This window comes from Odocoileus virginianus, chromosome 30, assembly GCF_023699985.2.
Source record: "Odocoileus virginianus isolate 20LAN1187 ecotype Illinois chromosome 30, Ovbor_1.2, whole genome shotgun sequence".
NCBI classification, from domain to species: Eukaryota; Metazoa; Chordata; class Mammalia; order Artiodactyla; family Cervidae; genus Odocoileus; species Odocoileus virginianus.
The window spans coordinates 4,953,511-4,974,713 of NC_069703.1; the positions used below are offsets into that span (position 1 = coordinate 4,953,511).

A 21,203-nucleotide genomic window follows, 5' to 3' on the forward strand; every position below is an offset into this window, starting at 1 on the left:
AGAAAGAGTAGAGTACCCTAGATTTTATCCATAAATGGGGATAATATTTGATAGAGCAAGTTTAAAAGAATAATGATAAAAAAGGATAAAACTGCTTCCTGCTTGCATCCTGAAACTAGTTTAGTCAATAAACTACTTAGAGTTGGAAGAAAATGAAAAAATGAAGTTTAATTTAGTATTTAAAAAATCTGGAATATGGTGAATGGAAACTGAAAGTTAAAAATACATGTTTTCTATTATTCAGAAGGACAACAGAAAATAATGTATACATAAATACCTATGAGATATACAATGGAGCTATCCACCAGCATGTGTGTGGTGAAGCCTCACAGGAGAGAGGCCTTGGCTGGAGGCACTGGTTTGGGGATCTTTAGGATGTGGGCTGTTAAAGCCTGAGAGTAGAGACTTGCCTGGTGCTCCAGTGGATACGACTCCGAGCTCTCAATGCAGATAGCCCCGGGTTCAATTCCTGGTCAGGGAACTAGATCCTGCATGCCACAGCTAAGAGTTCTCATATCACAACAAAGATCAAACCCCCCACATGCCACAGCTAAGACCATGTGCAGTCAAACGCATACATAAAGACGATTTTTAAAAAGTCTAAGAGCAGACGAGAACATCAGGAAGCCGTGAAGCAGGACACAAAGCGCTACATGAAAACACAGTCCAAGGGGCGAAGCAGGAGCCTCCAATCATCCAAGGGAGCAGTCAGGACGGCTCAGGAAGGAGGGGAAAGCAACAATGCAAAAAGTGACAGCGCTGCCCAGCAGCACTCAGGGCTGAGAGGTCTAGAGAGGACGAAGTCAGCAGAGAAAGAAATGAAGGTCAAGTTGCGAAAAGCATAGTCCAGGAAAGATAATAGAGGATATATTTTGGTACTTAAAAAAATTAAGTGATCTAGAGATGAGTGAAAGTTCTTTTTTCCAATTAGATCTTTAAATAAATGAGTTTACCTGTAACATCTGTCAGTGAGTGGAGTAATAACCAGCCTAGGGGAATTGCCCAGATATTCATATCCATATCGTAAACCAGCATTGATCATCTTTGTTTCTAAATTATTTTCCTAATATAAATCAGATAAAATGAAGTTAGCTTAAACTGTAAAATTTAAATAAAATGAAATCTCAAGCTCTTTAATAAATAATAGCCATGCTATAAACAATATCTTTAAAATTCACTTTTCAGACATCATTTAATTCAGTAGAATTCAATATCTAATTTCCTTGGATGAGACTTGAAGTCACTGGCTTCAATTTTTCCCATAGAACTTTGGAAAATACATTTGTTTTTCTTGTATTTTCTTTACGTTTGCTAACACTATTTTATTAAGGTATAACTGACATGCAATATTATATTAGTTTCAGGTACATAACATAATGATTCCATTCTTACATTTATTACAGAATGATCATCATAATAAATCAACATTCATCATCATACATAGTAACAGAAATTTTTTCCTGTGAGAACTTTGAAGATCTACTCTTAGCAACTTTCAAGCATGCAAAACAGTATTACTAACTACTGTTGTCATGCTGTACACTACTACATCCCCATGAATTACTTGTTTTGTGCTCGGAAGTTTGAACCTTTTGACTCCCTTCACCCACGTCTCTCACCTCTCAACCCGCACCCCCAGCCTTTGGGAACCCCCAGTCTGTTTTCTTTATCTATCAGCTTGTTTCGTGTTGTTCTTTGTTTCATTTTCTTTTGTTTTTTAGATTCCACATATAATGAAATCCCATGGTATGTGTTCTTTTTTGCTTTTGTTTCCTTTGATTTGGGTGTCAAATTTTAAAAAAAAATCCCTATTACCAAAGTCAAGGAGCTTACCATCAAGGTTTTCCTCTAAGAGTTTTATGGTTTCAGGTCTTACAATCAATTCTTTAATCGATTTTGAGTTAATTTTCAGGTATGATGTAAGTCCTATTTCATACTTTTGCATGTGGTATTCCAGTTTTCCCAACACCATTTATTAAAGAGATTGTCCTTTCCACATTTTATATTCTTGGTTCCTTTGTCATAAATTACCATACATATGTAGATTTATTTCTGGACTCTGTTTTGTTCCAGTGATCTATGTGTCTGTTTTTATGGCAATACCATACTGGTTTTATTACTTAAGCTTTAGCTTCATTTATTACTTTAGCTTTGTAATATAACTTGAAATCAGGAAGTGTGATGCTTCCAGCTTTGTTCTTTCTCAAGATTGCTTTTCAATTTGGGGTTTTTACTGTTTCCATAAAAAATATTAGGATTGTTTGTTCTGTTTTTTGTGAAATATGCCACTGGATTTTTGATAGAAATTTTAAAATCTGTAGATTGCTTTGGGAAGTATGGACATTTTAACTATGTTAATCCTTCCAATCCATGAACACAGATCTTTCCCTTTATTTGTGTCTTAAATTTCTTTCATTAGCATCTTATAGTTTTCAGTTTATAGGACCTTCAGCTTTTTGGTTAAATTTATTCCTAGGTATTTTATTTTTTTGAGCAATTATAAATGGGATTGCTTTCTTAATTATTCTTTTAGATAGTTCATTATTCTTCTGTATTTTCAATCATTTGTTCCATGAGTTTTCACTATAGAGTATTATCATCATCACCATTTTATATGTAAGGAAGCTGGTGCCTGAAGAGAGCAACTTAACTTGCCAATGCCACACAACTGGTAAGGAGAAGACACAGCATTAGAGGCTATGATTCCACAGTCTGAGCTCCTAACCACTATGCACACAGCCTCATTAGTGTTCCAGGGTTCTGGTTCTTTTATCTCTTCTCCTTCCACACCATACACCCCCAAAACCTTTCACAAAAGTGACTACGATGAGAATTTTCGAGTCTGTGTCTCCAATCGTCAGCGTTCTCTTCCCACCCTCAACAGGCCCAACCTTGCTCACTGTACTGTTTCTGCTCCTCCTGCTCCCCTGACGGTGACTGCCCTCACCAGCCACCCAGATCTGCTGATAAAAGCCTTCCTCCAGATCATAGTTCAGGTTCCTTCAACTGATCAATAAGAGAAAAGTTTAATGACTAAATCAGACTAAAACGTTCTGATTTGTACATTCTTTAGATGTATCAGGAATCAAAAAAATATAAACTGATTAGTTTCAACATTTTACAGATTCAGCAAGCAGAATGACTAATTTCAACTGAGTAAGTTCTTATAATTCCTCATAGTTTTTGTGTGGCTATATGTGAATATGTATTTCTATGTAACGATGTATTTTGATATAGATATACACATAGTTTTCATACACATGACATACAGTTTTTGGCTGCCTCAATCTTCAATGTGGTGAAGGCTTGTTTGGGTATAGTTAGCCATCAGCAAGAAAAATTGTGTATTACCAATACTATCACCTATGTGAGCTAGCAAGAACAAATTAAACAGTTGTGACCTGAAATTGCTGTGTAATAACATTCAGTGATATTACTTACTTGCCAATAGTACCTAAGCTGACTTAACCATTCAAAGTCTGAGTCATCACTAACTTCCTTTTTAACAAGTGTCATGAGAACATCTCTAGCATGGACATCCAGCACCACAAGGGCTCCCAGAGTCACACGATTTTGCTTGGACAGTTTGCCACGGACCAAGGTGACAATATCGTCAATTTGCTTGTTACATTTTCCCAAATATTCCTCAAGGGCCTGAAAGAAAATACGATATAATTACTCAGTGTAGTCAGAATCCCTTTGAACAAAAATTTTTTGACCTGGCACATATACAGAGTAGAGTATTATCTACATTTTTATCATAACTTGCCATACTGCACAACTTAAAAATAATCAGTTTCTTTTTACTACAAAGGTATTAGGTTTTCAACGGCAATGACCTTTCAATTGAAAAATCTTTCAGTGGGAAAGATTGAAGGCAAAAGGAGAAACAGGCAGCAGAGGATGAGATGGTTAGATAACATCACTGACTCAACACGAATCTGAGCAAACTCCAGGAGACAGTGGAGGGCAGAGGAGCCTGGAATGCTACAGTCTATGAGGTCGCAGAGTCGAAGATGACTTAGCAACTGAACAACAAAAACAAGTGAGGTGAACAATCTCAATCAGGCCAGGCAAAGTAAACAAACATGGTCTGTGGCTATCCAACACACCTCCCTTTCCACTTTTCACGCCTGAATGTTCTGTGGTTGTGGCGAGCTGTCGATCATGTTGTCCCATCTCCAAAGCAACATGAAGGAGGGTGTGTGTGACTAACCAGAGAGAATCCCAATTTCCAAGGACTACTATACTGATAGGGAGAAAGGTGCTTTTCACAAGACTTGGAAGACTCTGAGTATACTAATCTGAAGTTACTGAAAGCCTTTGCCCTCACTGCAGAATAAAGCCCACAGAGACCAGCAGAGATGAAAAACAGATGACAAAAGAGAAACTGCAACCAAGATGAGAGATCCTAACTCCAAATGCTCTGTCTTAGATCCCATGAGTCCTTCTAGTACTCACAGGGAGCTGTGAGTACCAAAAGCTTCTGAGTAGGATTTGATTCTGGGAAACACTGAGGGCAGGAGGAGAAGGCGGCGGCAGAGGATGGGATGGCTGGATGGCATCACTGACTCAATGGACATGAGTTTGACCAAACTCCAGGAGATAGTGAAGGACAGGGAAGACTGGTGTGTTGCAGTCCATTACATCACAGACACGACTTAGTGACTGAACAGCAATAACAAGAATTTACTATTTATATTAGCAGGATATATTTTTATTGTACTAGAAAAGCCAGACTTAAAACTAAAATTTAGCTTCGAATTGTGATACATTAAGTTCTTTAGGAACTACATCTTATGAATCAATGAGAATTCAGATCAGCTAAATTGAAAAAATCATGATACTAAATTGTTTTTGTTATATTTTCTCCATTGTAAACTGTTCTGTACAGTAAACTAATGGATCTAAAGATAACTATTATATAATCTGCCAAATCTGGTCTGGAATAAAATTTATTTAGCATACCTCAGTTCAGTTCAGTTGCTTAGTCATGTCCGACTCTTTCCGATCCCATGGACTGCAGCACATCAGGCTTCCCTGACTATCACCAACTCCTGGAGCTTGCTCAAACTCATGTCCATTGAATTGACGATATGCACAATGATACATTTACTCAAAATCATATAAATATTTTCAATAACCCAAGTGTTGGTTACTTCATTCATTTTTAGCCCCTCTAATGCCTCATACTGACTAGTTCCATAGTCAATATTCTTTGAATAAATAAATGGAAACGGATCCTGAGGGGAACAGGTCCCCTTGGAGTAGGACATACAAGGTGCTATTATAGCATTAGGCTCTAGACAATCTGGGTGTCTGCAGCGAGTGGAAACACCCAGTCTTCTCTGAGGCTGCCAAGAAGCCTCCAGCTACTCAAGTCAAGTCATCAGTCTCAGATGTGAACCACACATTAATTAAGGAAAAAGTTATCAACACGTAAAATACTAAAACATATGCTATTCTCCCAAAATAGAACTACATGTTAAATTTTCTTAAATCATCAATGCTTTAGAAGACTAAAACATGTGCTCCTCCTGATGCTGCTTCAGAACTTAAATAAACCAAACATGCATGAGATGTGGGCAGGGACAAGGTACATGGGCAACATATGCTATTCTCCCAAAATAGAACTACATGTTAAATTTTCTTAAATCATCAATGCTTTAGAAGACTAAAACATGTGCTCCTCCTGATGCTGCTTCAGAACTTAAATAAACCAAACATGCATGAGATGTGGGCAGGGACAAGGTACATGGGCAGCAGATGAACGGCGTACTGATGCACAGGACCCACAAGCAGAGAAAAAAGAAAAGAATCTCTAAGGACACACACTATGTAAAACACCACAAAATACAACAGAGGAGGACAGTCTAGCAAGGAACAGCAAAGACTTTCTAAATCCCACTAATTACAGCTTTAGAGGGCCTACATCTATGAAGCTGGGCTCCCCTGGAATAACAGTCACCCAAGGCATGGATTCTCCTTTTGTCTTTCTCCGTGAATGTGTACCACATTAAGTGACAGAAAAAATGGAGCAAAGTAATACATGAGTGAATAAATAACCTCATCTCAGTATCAGTACACTGCTGTAAACCAAGGGGGAAAAACTCTATTTGTATCTTTATACAATATGGTAAGAACTGCAGGCAGATAGCTTTGAGCAGAGGACACACCGAAATGGAATGACCTGAGCTGTGTGTCTCTTCAAATTCAAATTATGCATGGGAGGTGAGCAGAAACAAGAAAGGTTTACACGTAAATCCTCTACCTCAACTCCTACCAATCCTACCAGAGAAAAATACGGTTTTGGCAGACGGGTGGAGTTTAATTGACACCACACTTAAACCTTAAACTGAAGAAACATGGAAGACGCCTGCTGAATTTGCCCAGTTTGCTCACACTTGTTTCTTTGTCCCCTCTGTTTCCCACAACAACAAATGAGAAAGCTGTCCTGGTGGTTTGGGGCCAGCAAGGAGTAAGATCCAAGGCTACACGTATCTCCAGTAACCCACACGGGCAATGGAGGAATCCCTCTGTGTGGGGAGGTGGCTGAATGGTAGCTTCACAGTGAAAAGACAAAATGCAGATTCTGGACCCACTGGGGAAAAAAGAGAAATGCACATGGAGACAGAGAGCCAAGAGTCCAGGAGTATCCCAGGGCTTACTGCAGTAGGAGAAACCCTCACTCCCGAGCTCCGATTTCTGTGAAGGAAGACCTCTTTCCCTACAATCCCTGACTTCCTGCCCTACACCTTCATTCTTCCCCGGAGGAGAAGTAAGTGACTTGTTGGTAAGTTGGAATCAACTGTTGGTAAGTTGGAATCAACTAAGCATGTGTTACTCAGCTCCTTCCTCTATGACATCTGCGTGCTTACAAGGAATACAAGACTCTCAAACCCAACACTCAGTGTTCACCAATACCTTACAGACTACAATGCCAAACTTCATGTAAAAAATTGTTTAAAACTCATGGTTTTAAACAACATCTGCAATTGCTGGATTCTGATTGGCCCATCAGTCAAGTGAAAGTTGATCTGCTTGAAATCCTACTTTAAGGATAAGAATGTTGCACTGAATGCAGTTTCTGTTTTTAATTAATACTAGCAATTCAGTTAATAATAGTAAATTCATATATCTTCTAGAATAATTAAAATAAAGCTTTACTCAAAATATTAACTAAAAATTAATACAAAAAAACCCAAAAATAGTCAAAACAAGTCAATTAATATCTTGTCTTCACAGGGCTTCGTAGGTGGCCCTAGAGGTAAAGAACCCTCGGGCCAATGCAGGAGATGAAAGCGACACGGGTTCAATCCCTGGGTCTGGAAGATCCCCTGGAGTAGGAAATGGCAACTCACTCCAGTATTCTTGCCTGGAGAATCCCATGGACAAAGGAGCCTGGCGGGCTACTGTCCATAGGGTCACAAAGAGTCAGACATGACTGAAGCAACTTAGCACAGCATACCTCATAGTATACTTTTATTGAGGGCATAAGAGAGAATTATATTATGTAATTCCTCCTAATCCTTCTAAGTTTAGGAAGTTTCTTTGTCCTACTATCACTATTTCTGAAAGCATAAAAATGTATATAATAACAAGACTGAGGCTCCAGTATCCTTGGCTTTTGGGTGGAAGGCCTTAATTTTTTAGAATAATTGTATTTTCGCAATAATCACTATTAAAGAAATGCTGAAAAACCCTGGGGTAATAAAAACTTACCTCTTGTCCTTCTGCAATAGATGTTTGTACTTCTAATGTCCAATAGGTCTGGGATACACAGAGAACTGTTTGTCCAGGCCACTCTCTTACCCAGTTAATTCGTTCATTTTGTGTATAGGCAAGAATCGCATCTTTAATTACCTAATTGAAAAAGAAAATGCTTAAAGGTAAACAGTTTCACACTTTACTTGAAACAAGCTAAATAATGAAGAGCTAACTCCTAAACGGATTAACTTGTACTGCTCTACTTCTTACATTTTAGCCAATTATGAATATTCAAATCATGTGAGTAGACTATTTAAAGTTTTTTCATACACCTGTGAGCAAAAAAAAATACTATAGAGCATTTTATTTTGCTGATATATAATCTATTTGTATGAACCACATTATATGAAATATTTCTTTGACCAGCCAAAGATGTCCTAGATACTTTTGGACTGAAAAACAAAAGCAATTTTATTACAAAATATAAGTTCAAGTAAATCCAAAATGAGATCCTTCAAATTCAGATAATTACTTACTTTGAACTTAATCAGATCCCCACTGAACCATGTGCACATGTGTACATGCACATTAGGCAAACTACATAACTCCACTAAAGTTTTTCCTATTTCCAGATCTCGCTCCCCTTGATGCCAAAGGCCATGCTGACAGGGTGGATACTGACTTCATTCACAGAGGGCTGAGAGCTGTAAATTCAGGAAGTCTAAGTTATGTGCTTTGCTACATATATTTTCAGTGTATCCTATAGATCCCCTTTTTCAATCAGTCTAATTTATTATATCAACCAAAAATAGTAAGGTCTAGGAGGTGATAGCCATGTCAATGTTTGAATTTCTGAAAAGGTTGTCAAAATTACATTTTTATGAGAAATATATAAGGATAGGTGAACCTTTCTGGACTTCTATAGTTTAGCTAGGATATTTACAGAGCTGAATTGAAATGAAGGGCAATGCTGACTATTGATAATAAAGAAAATGTATTAATAAAAGGCCAGAAGTAGCCACAGAAAAGGCAGGTGGAAAGGGAGAGATGGAGAAACACTGGAAAGACTAAAAGGAACAGTAGAGAAATGCCAAGGATGAAATATATATGTGTTCTAGAAGGATTCTGTGGAGAGAACGAGAAAGAAGCATATAATCTAATTCACAGATCTCTATATAGTTGGAAGAGGACAAACATGATTACAGAAAGTTCTGATATCATATACAAGATATATTACAAAACTATGTATACCATATATAAAAAATTACATATATTTTGGTGGTAGCAATCTACATTAAACCCATGATAACACAATGAGATAAGAGGCAAAGGTGCCAAGAACATAATATTTTATCATTTACAAATGACACAAAATTCACTTACTTTAGGCAGACATGCCTTTCAAGCATGCAAATAACATACAGCACAACACAGTAACACATGTCTCCTACCTGTAGTATTTTATATTGCATTTACTTGCATTTTCCCAGCAACTTACACATAAACATTTGGAAAAGATATTTCCTACACCCAACTTAATGGTCTGAAATGGCAGCCAAAATATTTTATCTGAATACATTGCAAAATTAAAAGATTAGTTGAAATAATATTAAATATGTCTAAAATAATGAGTTATCACTGCACACATCAATTAATAAACCATATAATCAATTTAAGTAGTGATCAAAGTAGAATTCATTTAATTGTTAATAGATACATAAATGAAAACATTATTTGTCAGTACTTAGCAAGACCTAGGGAAGCTCATTCTCTTTTGTCCAGTCATCCCATATATATAAGGTATCATGAGAAAGAAAGGGGCATTAAGGTACATGATGTATATTAAATACCTGGATTCCAGTGAATTTTTCAATAATGTATGATAGAATTTGAAAACTTAGTGAAAACTGTGTTGATTAGGACCTGATCCCATGTTTCCTTCTAGTTCTTGCTCTCAAGCTTCCCTGATGAATCATGATTTTTATTCTTGATAAGAAACTTGAATGATAAGTTCACACGATGGTAAAAAATGAATTTAACTGCTCAACTAATATCTATTTGTCTCCATGACTTAAAATTCTCTAGTAACAAAAAAAATATTACAAATGACTGAGATAATAATGTGTTAAAGTGACATGTGAAGTAACTGTTAACGATTTTCTAACATTTTGGTAGATATGTTACATATGCACAGAACAAAAGGAAGCAGCACAGAGACTGATTTGAAACCACAGAGAGGTGCTTCCTAGACAAGACTACAGATAGACCATGTAGATCAAAGTGTATCTAATACCAAAAACACAAGAAACGGGGCAGACTCCGGACTAAAACCCAAGTGTTTTATAATATGAATTGCTTTTCAAGTGGTCATTACAGTACCACACACCATTTCTTTGCCTTCAATCTATTATAACTGAATTGATAATTTATGACTCCGTTTGTCTAAATAACAGTGCATTTATCAGTAATACATTAACATTCTACCATCTTTACTAGAAATAATAATAAATATAGCCAGCTACCTTGTGGATGGATTTAATCATAACTCTCTCTAACTCAACCAGCCACTTCTCCACTTGGCCTCTGGCTTTGGCTGTTGAAATGGTGTCTACGAGTTCCACCACCTCTCCCTCACTACTCTTCATGTGAGTAATGTCCAAGCTTTCTGTAAATTCCACCTTTGCAATTCCTTCAAAACATTTCTTCAAGTGAGGCTGCACTCTGTCAGGAAAAAGAATGTTTAAAAGAATTAACCAAATATAAGAATTCCCTAAATATCAATGTTCTGTGTATTCCAAACTTTATTCAAAATTCATAAATGTGCATTATGTGTGAGGCCCCTGCTAGATGCTGCAGATGAAGTGTTGAAGGGGAAAAAAAAAATACATATGGAATATACATACATAAGTCAACTGGGAAGTCATCATTAATTAAATAATCACAAAAGACCTATAAAATTACAACTATTATAAGAGCTACATGAGGCTTTGTTTCCAGCACAAAGAATTGAAAGACATTAAAAGTAATATAAGGACCAAATCAATCTTGACCAACAGATAAAACACTCATCTGAAGAATCTTCAAATGCACCAAAGTATATTGATATTTCAACTGGGATCTTCAGAGACTGCTTGCAAATTATACAACAGGATTAGAACTTCAAATAAATCAACTACTTGGAAGGTGCCCAACTTTGGTCTACACACTGTAATATAGATGGAACTGACTAAATTCCTCATTTTTGGCATGTTTTAGATTACTTCTCTCTTACTCTGAAAGCATAAGACACAAAACTAAGGATTGTAACAAATATCTAATCACTGTCTGATATATACCAGACACCCTTCTAAGGAATCAAGAATCAGCTGTAGGGAGAAAAAGGTAAAAAAAACCTCAGCCATTATGGAGCTTATGTTCTGCTGGAGGAAATCAAACAGTAAGCAAATAAGCACATTATAGAGTAAGCCAGATGACAAAAAAAGCGTGCTGGAAAAAAAAAAGGCAGAGAAGATAATCAGGAAAGGCGATTAGGGGTGCTGGAAGGGGCTGCAATCCAATGACCAGGGAAGGCCCTCCTGAGCGGCGGGTGTTTGAGCCGGCTTTGCAGAGCACATCATGAGAAATGCCAGACTGGATGAAACACGGGCTGGAATCAAGAATGCCGAGAGAAATATCAATAACCTCAGATATGCAGATGATATCATTCTAATGGCAGAAAGTGAAGAGGAACTAAAGAGCCTCTTGATGAAAGTGGAGGAGAGAACGAAAAAGCTAGCTTAAAAGTCAACATTCAAAAAACTAAGATCATGACATCAGTCCCATCATTTCATGGCAAATAGATGGGGAAGAAAATGGAAACAGGGGCAGATTTTATTTTCTTGGTCTCCAAAATAACAGCAGATGATGACTGAGCCATGAAAGTAAAAGATGCTTGCTCCTTGGAAGAAAAGCTATGACAAACCTAGACAGTGTATTTAAAAGCAGAGACATCATTTTGCCGACACAGGTCTGTATAGTCAAAGCTATGGCTTTTCCAGTAGTCAAGTACAGATGTGAGAGCTGGACCATAAAGAAGGCTGAGCACTGAAGAATTGATGCTTTCAAACTGTGGTACTGGAGAAGACTCTTGAGAGTCCCTTGGACAGTAAGGAGATCCAACCAGTCAAGCCTAAAGGAAATCAATCCAGAATATTCATTGGAAGGATTGTGGCTGAAGCTGAAGCTCCAAACCTTTGGTCACCTGATGCAAATAGCCAACTCATTTGAAAAGACCCTGATGCTGGGAAAGATTGAAGGCAGGAGGAGAAGGGGATGACAGAGGATAAGACTGTTGGATGGCATCACTGACTCAAAGGGCATGAGCTGGAGCAAGCTCCGGAAGATAGTGAAGGGCAGGGAAGCCTGGCGTGCTGCAGTCCACGGGGTCACCAAGAGTTGGACATGACTTAGAGACTGAATAACAACAAAACAAGTCTTGTTAATATTTGGGTGAGGAAGATCCTAGGCCAAGAGAACAACATGCTGAGGGAGGAGGCTGACTCTTCTATGGGAGAATTGCAAGGACTGTAGCAGAATAAACAGGAAGAAAACTAGTGGGGGATGAATAGGAAGGATCGTGGTGTAGTACCTGGTGAGAGACTGCAAGGCACTGAGAGGCACTGACTTATTCTGCATGGGATGCAGAACAGTGAGGTGTTCTGAAAAATCTGTAAGAAATTATGTGATAAAAAGAGCAACCCACCCCACGTTTAGAAAAATATCATTCAATGGTATTTCTTATGTTGATTTACAACAGTCTTACGTTATTACATAAACGTAATTATACATAACTGGAGAAGGAAATGGCAACCCACTCCAGTATTCTTGCCTGGAGAATCCCATGGACAGAGGAGCCTGGAGGGTTACAGTCCACGGGGTCGCAAAGAGTCGGACACAACGGAGCGACTATAACACAACAACAACAATCATATACAAGTTCTGCATCATGCTGAAAATAAAATTTAAGCAGATCAACTTAGCTGTGTATGATGTATGCATCATGATATGTATAGTAATATTGATATATCTTACTTACCTAGTGGGATCTTTAGTCTCAGATAGGATCTCAAGAAGTTCATCATTAGACAAGAAAAAGAATCTGGGGAAGAACAGACGTTTCTTTTCCAAATATTCATTAAGTCCTTTAAGAATGAGTTCCAAAAGCTCATTAGATTTTTTCAGCCTCTCCAGCATCCTGTCAATAGTTACAACTGACAGAACATGTTTATCCTAAAAGTAAAAGAAAATTTACAACTCAGAAATACTAGATACTAACTTCATATTATATTTGAGATTGCATGGTTTTAATATAACAAAGGTTACACAAATTTTAAAGTGAATACTTTCTTAAAGTGCTCTTGCATGGTCTAGATCTAACCAACCTCCTTAATTACATAAAAGTCACGTTAACTGGATCCTCAGTGACGCTGGCCACAATTTCTCATTCTGAGTTATGAGAGACAGTGAGAGAGAAGGGCAGGGGAAGAAAATATTATCTGAACTCACGAGGACAGGAGGAAACAAATTAGTATGAGATATGTTCTTTAAGGGAAAGTACTCTAAAAATATGTCATTATTATTATTTTGAATATTTTGAATATTGTTACCAACAATAAAATAATACATATCCTGTTTTATAAGTGTAGTAAAAATAAGCATTTGGGAGTGGGGAAGAAGGAGCTTTCAATAAGATCTTACATTGCAAAGAACCACCTTTGGACCTGCATTATAATGCTCTGCTTGCTGAAAAACCAGTTCAAGGTGCATTCTTCCTGAACTCTCTGGGGATTAAAATTGTTCTACTTTCGAGGCATAGATTTCTGAACATTCGATCACTTGAAAGTGTCACTGTTTGCTTTTAAGTGACTCAAATACAATCAAGTACTTTATAAAGCTTTCTTTAATGCTATGGGATTCAAAATAAGAATTATAACCAGAAGTTGGTCTTAAGAACTGGTATTTTAAGAAAGCAGTTTATTGATTTCTTAAAATACCCACACCAGTAACCACCAGTCTTATAGAAAATCTTTAGAAATATGTATTTTAAAGCACAGTCTAGGTAGAGTCAAAATAAAATTCTTTTTATTTTTCCTTAACACACAATTGATATCATCCAGGTCTAGTCCTGGTTTTATAATCCCAAATTCAGTGTCCACCATTGACACCAATGGCAAAAAAAGAAGAATTCTTTACTAAATAGGCTCAAAGGTGTGAAAAAAAGGTATCAAAACGTATTATAGATTTTCATCACCAGACCAAATAAACCTCATGAGAATATACTGGTATATTTAGAAAATTTACATGAAATTAAATCAAGGGAATATTGTTAAAAGTTAAGTAGAATTTCAAGATTAACTAACTAATTTTTGATACTTAGCCAAAGTGAGTTTGGTATTCACTGAAAGATCAATCAAAAATTTCAACTGTAAATTGTTTCATATAGAAATTTGATTCCACTGCAGGAAAATGTTTTTGTCAATAGACTTTCAATGTGACTGGAAAGAAAGATAATTTTCTGCTTTGTTTTAAAATATAACAATATAATGGGAATACAGCAATTTAATCAAAGAACAAAATAATTATCATTAAAACCTGTTTTTTCAGTAGAACAGGTTCATATGAAATATGCAACACATACAATTCACTTATCTTTAAAGTGGCGCAATTTTCTAAAGGCATTTTATTATATTTCCTAAGAATTTTATACTTCAAATAAACATTTTAAAATGCACACAAAAGTCAGCATGACAGAGACTCAGGTCATAATTTAATGTGCAGTTCATTTTAAAAAAAGTATGGAGTAGTACTCTTAGATTAAAAAACTAAAATGATGTTCTTAGAGTGCCACCTTCTGGAGAAGTATGTTTTTCTTTGTTGGGGAAAAAAGAAAAGGATGCTAATAAATGCGAAAAATTCCTTTCACAAATTAACAATGTTTTATTTTCAGCCAAAGAATATACCACAATTTGTTATTTTAGATCTGATATTTGAAAGTTAAAAAAATTCAGTTATTTAAAACAACAGTTCATATTTCTTTCCCTAAATATCATAATTACAAAAGAAATACTTCTGGAAACACTGAGCATTAGAGCAAGAAAAAAACTTTATTGAATTCCTGAGGTCAAACCTATTAATCTAGATCAGCTTAAGGACTCTGAACCAAATATGCTAGTTCTGAATGAATATATGTGATAATCTACGTACCTTGGTATACGGTCTTAAGAAAAAAATATAGACAAGTAATCATTATCCTGACTAGGAACTCTCTTTCCATGAGAAGGTAAACAGAATAGAAGCTGCATGAGATGAAGGAAAGCACAGCCTTGTTCCTAATCTACGTACCTTGGTATACGGTCTTAAGAAAAAAATATAGACAAGTAATCATTATCCTGACTAGGAATTCTCTTTCCATGAGAAGGTAAACAGAATAGAAGCTGCATGAGATGAAGGAAAGCACAGCCTTGTTCCTAACCAACATCCTTCTGATGACCTGTGTGACCTTGGACCACTTAACCTGAGCCTCTGTCTCTCGATCTTTAAAATGGCGATAAAAGCCATCTCTCAAAGCCGTTATGAGGATCAAATTAGACAAAACATTGGAAGCACCTAGTCTGCTGCCTAGAACACACATACACTTGAAATTACCCTTTCCATTTCACCTTCTATAAATGTCTCTTGAAGAGAAACAAACAGACACCACCCTGGGGGAATGGTTGGAGCAAGTCACTTACATCATGCTATCGATTTAAAGGAGCTAAAATGGACATTTCATAAACTGCCTTCCTTCTGGTAAGATAATTATCACAGTGAAAGGAAACTGGCTTTAAGTTCCACACTGGCACTGCCACAAAATTCGGGTACACAGTAAGCATTCCATAAATATCTGTTGACTGACTGAGTGAATGAGGATGAGTTCAGTTCACAGAAACACAAAGAAACTCAAAGAAGTCTTTTTGTACCAACAAAAGAAAGCTTTGAAGTTTTCCCACTGTACCAACTCATTAGCTAATGCTCTCAAGATAAATATTAAAACAGGAAGCTACCAGTAATGTGAAACTAAGTGCAACTCCTTTGACATTTTAATTACTTTTTATCTTCTGGAGAGGAAAAGAAATTATTAACTACTATATTTTTTTGGTTAAAGGATAATCTTACAAATTTTAGGTGTCTTCTTTTGCTTCCCGAGTATCACCACTCTCATCAGCTCAAATGACAAGTTACTGGCTAATTTACATTTCTAAACAAAATGCCGATGGTATCAGGGCCCAAAACTTTAATTGGGGGTATACAGAGGGCATTCTAATTACTGCTGCCATAAGAAGCTGCATTGAAAGTACACTTAATGGAATTAAGCTCAAGCCAGTTCACTAAACTTCCAGAAGCATAAACTTCCTAATCAGAAACCCCTGGACAACAGAAAACTGGTCAGATTTTCACTAAACCTATTAAGTATTAGAAAGGAAACGTGGATTCACCAAGTAGACCTTTATGCTCCCTTATAACTTTCAGATCCTTCGATCTCACCAAAAATAGAAATCCTTTCAAGATGCAGGATGTTTCTAGGATTACTTCTGCTCTTAGGATTCAGGAGTTATCTAACACTGAATTTTTAGAGACGGTTTTTCAGAATGAACTCAGAATTCTTAGAACTAGCAATAATTCAAGGATCAATCTCAATTTAATTATTCATTCACTCTGGACACATATTTTTGGAGAGCCTGCTACATTCCCGACACTGTTTCCAGTGCTTCGGCCACAACTGTGAACAAAGTGAAGACCCCAGCCTCCAAGAGGAGACAGGTGATAAATAACAAAATAATTCATACATCATATAGTCAGTTAGAAGGTGATGAATGCTGCAAACAGGAAAAGGGGGCATCAGGATGGCCAGGAAAGGCAGAGGCAGGTTTCAATTTAAACTTGACCCAATCAAAAAATGGGCCAAAGAACTCAACAGACATTTCTCCAAGGAAGACATACAGATGGCTAACAAACACATGAAAAGATGCTCAACATCACTCATTATCAGAGAAATGCAAATCAAAACCACAATGAGGTACCATTATATGCCAGTCAGGATGGCTGCTATCCAAAAGTCTACAAGCAATAAATGCTTGAGAGGGTGTGGAGAAAAGGGAACCCTCTTACACTGTTGGTGGGAATGCAAACTAGTACAGCCACTATGGAAAACAGTGTGGAGATTTCTTAAAAAGCCGGAGCTCAGTGTGAGCCTCTTTATAAAGGGAATAGTTGAGAAAAGACTCCAGGAAGCAAAGACACAGATCAGCTCTGCAGATATTTGGAAGAACGAGGTCCAGTAGGTGCAAAGGTTCTAGGGCGGAGTGTGTTTGGTATGTGTGATTCAAAAAAGGCAGCTAGCGTGGCTAGAATAGAGTAAGTAAGGTGGAAAGTTAGAAGGACAAAGAGGTGAAAGTGTAAAGTGAGTAAATCAAGAACTTCCTGCTCAATGAAGCTACCGCTATGTCCCATACAGAAGCATTTCTCCCCTGGATACTAAGATATTTCAACTAGCAACACCAAAAGTTGGGAAGCAGAACTGTTGTGAGTTGTTTATTGGGTGAACTAGTATGAAAAGTCAACATCATCTTCACTCCTTAATTCCCAGACCCATGAACTGTGCCTGTGGGAGAAACTATTTGGAGCTGGTTGAGAATATGGGCTATGTATTCTCTAGAACTGCATGCCAGACTCACAAACTGTTTTCTTCCTGCTCATATAGCAACTGAGTCTTCAACATGAGACATTCCACTTTTTATAAGGTCAGTCTTCACATTAGTATCTGTAAATCTTAAAGAGTATCAGTCAATTGCCTCATTTCCTTCGTAATGTGAATTCCATAGCAGAAGCAGTACTGCATGCAAACTGTGGCAATAAGTCACTCAGTAAGTAAATGAATGACAGTGTTGGTCTGGGGCAGACAAACCACTGATCCCTTCTATTCTGAAACAAGTGCACTGTATTTAATTCCTTCTAAATGGCTGTCTGGTCCCTTCAGGTGTGGTCGTGTGTCAGAGGCATTTTGTTCGTTTCTGATGTTGACAGCTTGGATGCTCCGCAGTGTTGGGTAAGGGACAGCCCATGATGACAAATCCTTCCATAATTTCCATCTCTGCCATTATGACTTCTTTGCTTGTAGCCTGGGTGACCACATATTCCCAGTTTGATGAGGAGAGTTCTGGCTTATGCTTGCTTTTCTGGCTTATTTATTAATTGCTCTAACTTTCAGAAGTTCTGCAGTTTGGGCAATATATTATGTGATTTTTCCATTTCACAGCTCACTGTGCATACAACTGGCATATGCTGGTTGACATTCACAAACAGATCAACTGGTTGACTATATTAAGTGCCTCCTTTGGCAGCACTACCTTTTATTAAACATTTACATGGAGCACAAATATACTCATATTCTAGTCTATTCTGTGATTCCTGATAGATCTCCTTATTACCAATCTTTCACTTGTTTCTTCTAAGTCCTTGATCATATAGCCAAACTGTTTACTACTGACTATGACCAATGTAGATCCACACTTCTGACCATCTCTATAGGCAAGGTCAAAAAAAACCGAAACAACTAATATTAGTTGAAGTTGTACCCTCTAAAAAGGATTCCCTTCCTACTTCGCTTTGGGTCAATCCCCTAAGGTGGGGAGGGGGTTGAATTTTTGCTTCTGAATAATGCAAGCATATTTTGCAGAAATCTGTAAACCAGTCTTTGTTTAAATCTTATTGAGGCAGGTTTTGGCAGAAATAAGTAAGTAAAGAGAATGACTCACATCTCCGAGATGAGCTCATTGAAACATGAATGTCTGGTAAGTGCAGTCACATCAATCCATTAGACTGCATCTAACTTTGGTTCTCCCCAGACAAGCACTATTACAATACAATACCTCCCACGTTCCTTAGAATTCTGAAAAGGCTTCTGGCAAGGGAAGCTCTCAGTGTGAGAGTCAGGGCAACCAGAGTTGATGAAATTTCCTCAAATATCCCCAATTCTCAGTTCTCACCATCCCACTCTTTCCCAATAAGGAAATTATCGTTCACAGAACAGATCTGGCAAGGCTGTGAATTAAATTACATTGTAATTTGGCAACCTGCTGGATCAGACTGTCATTTTTGGCTATGTCAGAACTGCAGCTATGAGAATTAAGAGGCTCTCTGAGGGCAATCATAGAAGCATTTTAATCCTCTGACCATATCTTGAGCAGAGAATTTAAGCCTTTAATCAGACCATTTCTTTAGTTTTCCAAGGGTTTTAGAAAAAATTCAGCCCATCTCACATCTCTTGTATTTCAAATTTGTTCTGTATCGACCTGTTCCAGCAGTCCACCAAAGCATTGCCTATAAAACAGACTCTTCACTTCACGAGACCAGTAGAATAATTTGAGTAAGTGAATTTTGCACTGCCTGGTAGGTACCACCAGTGTTCCATTTTCAGATGCTAACTAGATTTTAACCACCCTAGAGCCCAAGTGGGTCAGGTAGACAATCCTAGATCTCAACTTTGAGGTTGTGATACCTGTATTCAGAATTCAGTGCACGATCTTTCTAGGTAATTAAGCAAAAAAGAAATTTAACATAGGGAATTAAGTGATTAAAAAATCACTAGAAGGTCTAGGGGAGCACACTCCAGTCTGGTTTTCCAGAAAAACTTCGAGAACCCTGAGGAACTGATCTTCCGGAAGGGTTGTTACCTCTGCCCCAGAAAGAACAGAAGGACACCGCCAGGGGAACGACTATATTCAAAAACACACCGCGGTGGCTGCAGTTCTAGGATCAGAGAGGGGGGTTGGGAAGACACCATCATCATCATCTTTAAGTAACCATGAAACTGGCAACCAGACATTGAAGAAAAGAAAATAAAAGTGACATTTTTTGACAGCAGAAATAGCTGAAATGGCAAGAAGATGGCTGCTGTATGCCTTCCAAATCCCGATGAGTGTACCTCACCGTCAAAGTCAAATTCATTTCCAGAAACTTAAGGAGTCTGGAAGACATAATTTTTAGCTTTCCAGCTCCCTAGAAATGGAGAGATACTTGGTGCCAAGTGATATTTATGACAGTAAAAGGAAAAAGAAAAATAATGACTCTTATGCTTTTGGCCTGAAAAACAGGAAGAGTAGTTTTCATATTTATTGAGATGGGGTTAGACTATAAAAGGAAAAAGTTTGGGGAGAAATTCAAGAGTGCCTTTTTCTGCCTTGTATGAAAGGGGCCGCAAAAAGTCAGACACAACTGAGAGACTGAACTGAACTCAGGAAATAAAAAAGATTCATGTGGATCAAAAGTCAAATTTGGATAAATGCAAAAGATCATCCACTTCTTTCAACTCCAAATGATAGGCAATTCATTGTTCCCATATTAGTTCCCACATTCTCTCTTCTCAGAGAGCCCCTAGAAAACTTTTCAAGTGGATGTAAAGACAGAAGGCTAATGTCTTCATCCAGAAGTCTGTGCTATCACCAGTCTGCTGACCTGCTCCAGTGCTATCAGAACAAAAAAAGGCTCTGGGAGAAGGTGGTGTGGTGGGATGACCAGAGAGGCAAGGGCCATGTGCTCAAGGTTACTAAGAGGTAGAGAAGACAGATCCCAAGTGCTGCAGACCCCAGGTGAAATTAAGGGCTACAAATCTGTGAAGTACTGCTGTAGATAAAGATACATACGGTGAAAGATACATATAAGAAGAACATGGCAAAAGCCATCATTGGTCCATCAGTGTGAAGACGAAACCAAGGAAGACAAAACCTAGGGGAGATGCTCAAGATAGGGTCTCTTGGCAACCAGAACTTGTCCGGGTTTTCACCTGTGTACAACAAGTTGATCTGTGGACTTCACCTGTCCATAGTTGGTCAAAAAGCTAGACTAGTTGTGATGACCAAGAGTAAAGGCCCAGTGTGTGGGCATCAGAGACAGGAGGTCATCCAAATTATGACCACCAACAAAAAGAGCAGATAATCCGGCTGGATCCGTTACATCAGTGAACTTTTCTTTCTCCCTTTCTTTTTTTCCCTTCTGCATTCTGCTTTCTGCCGCTCCCCTTACCTCATCCCGACCTCCTCCCTGTCCCAGTACCCGCTGATCAGCGGTATGAGAAAGGCAGAGCAGGAGAGCACAGTCTCCACCCACACAATCCAGAGAAGCCTCAGGTGGACCTGGCTGTGTGGAAGAGAAGAGCTCTAAATATAACATGAGACCGAGGTTCTCAAGTAAGTATAGCTCAGTCTTCATAGGCAAAATTATCCTAACTGAAAGTGGCTGGAAAATTCTGGAATTACACTGAACTTTCAGTAGGAGAGTCTTTCCCAGTAAGAAACAGCCTTTGGCCAAGCGTAGTTGGAAGAAGATACCAAAACATAAAATTATTTCATGTTTATGCCTTAAGGAATCAAAACAACCTCAATCAAGCCATTTATATTAACAATATCATTTACATTCTGTTT

The 21,203-nt window shown here is 37.7% G+C and overlaps 1 protein-coding gene across 3 annotated transcripts in view; it reads right to left on the reverse strand.

Moving 5' to 3' along the window:
* The window catches only part of DNAH7 (dynein axonemal heavy chain 7), a 258,907-nt gene that overhangs the window by 156,800 nt on the left and 80,904 nt on the right, over window positions 1–21,203 (reverse strand). For all 3 annotated transcript variants that reach the window (XM_070458472.1, XM_070458471.1, XM_070458473.1), the window contains 5 exons: window positions 12,782–12,975; window positions 10,230–10,428; window positions 7,723–7,863; window positions 3,442–3,654; window positions 954–1,063 (listed from right to left, as the gene is read on the reverse strand). In XM_070458472.1, the coding sequence (XP_070314573.1) occupies window positions 954–1,063; window positions 3,442–3,654; window positions 7,723–7,863; window positions 10,230–10,428; window positions 12,782–12,975 (857 nt within the window). The remainder of the gene's footprint in view (window positions 1–953; window positions 1,064–3,441; window positions 3,655–7,722; window positions 7,864–10,229; window positions 10,429–12,781; window positions 12,976–21,203) is intronic.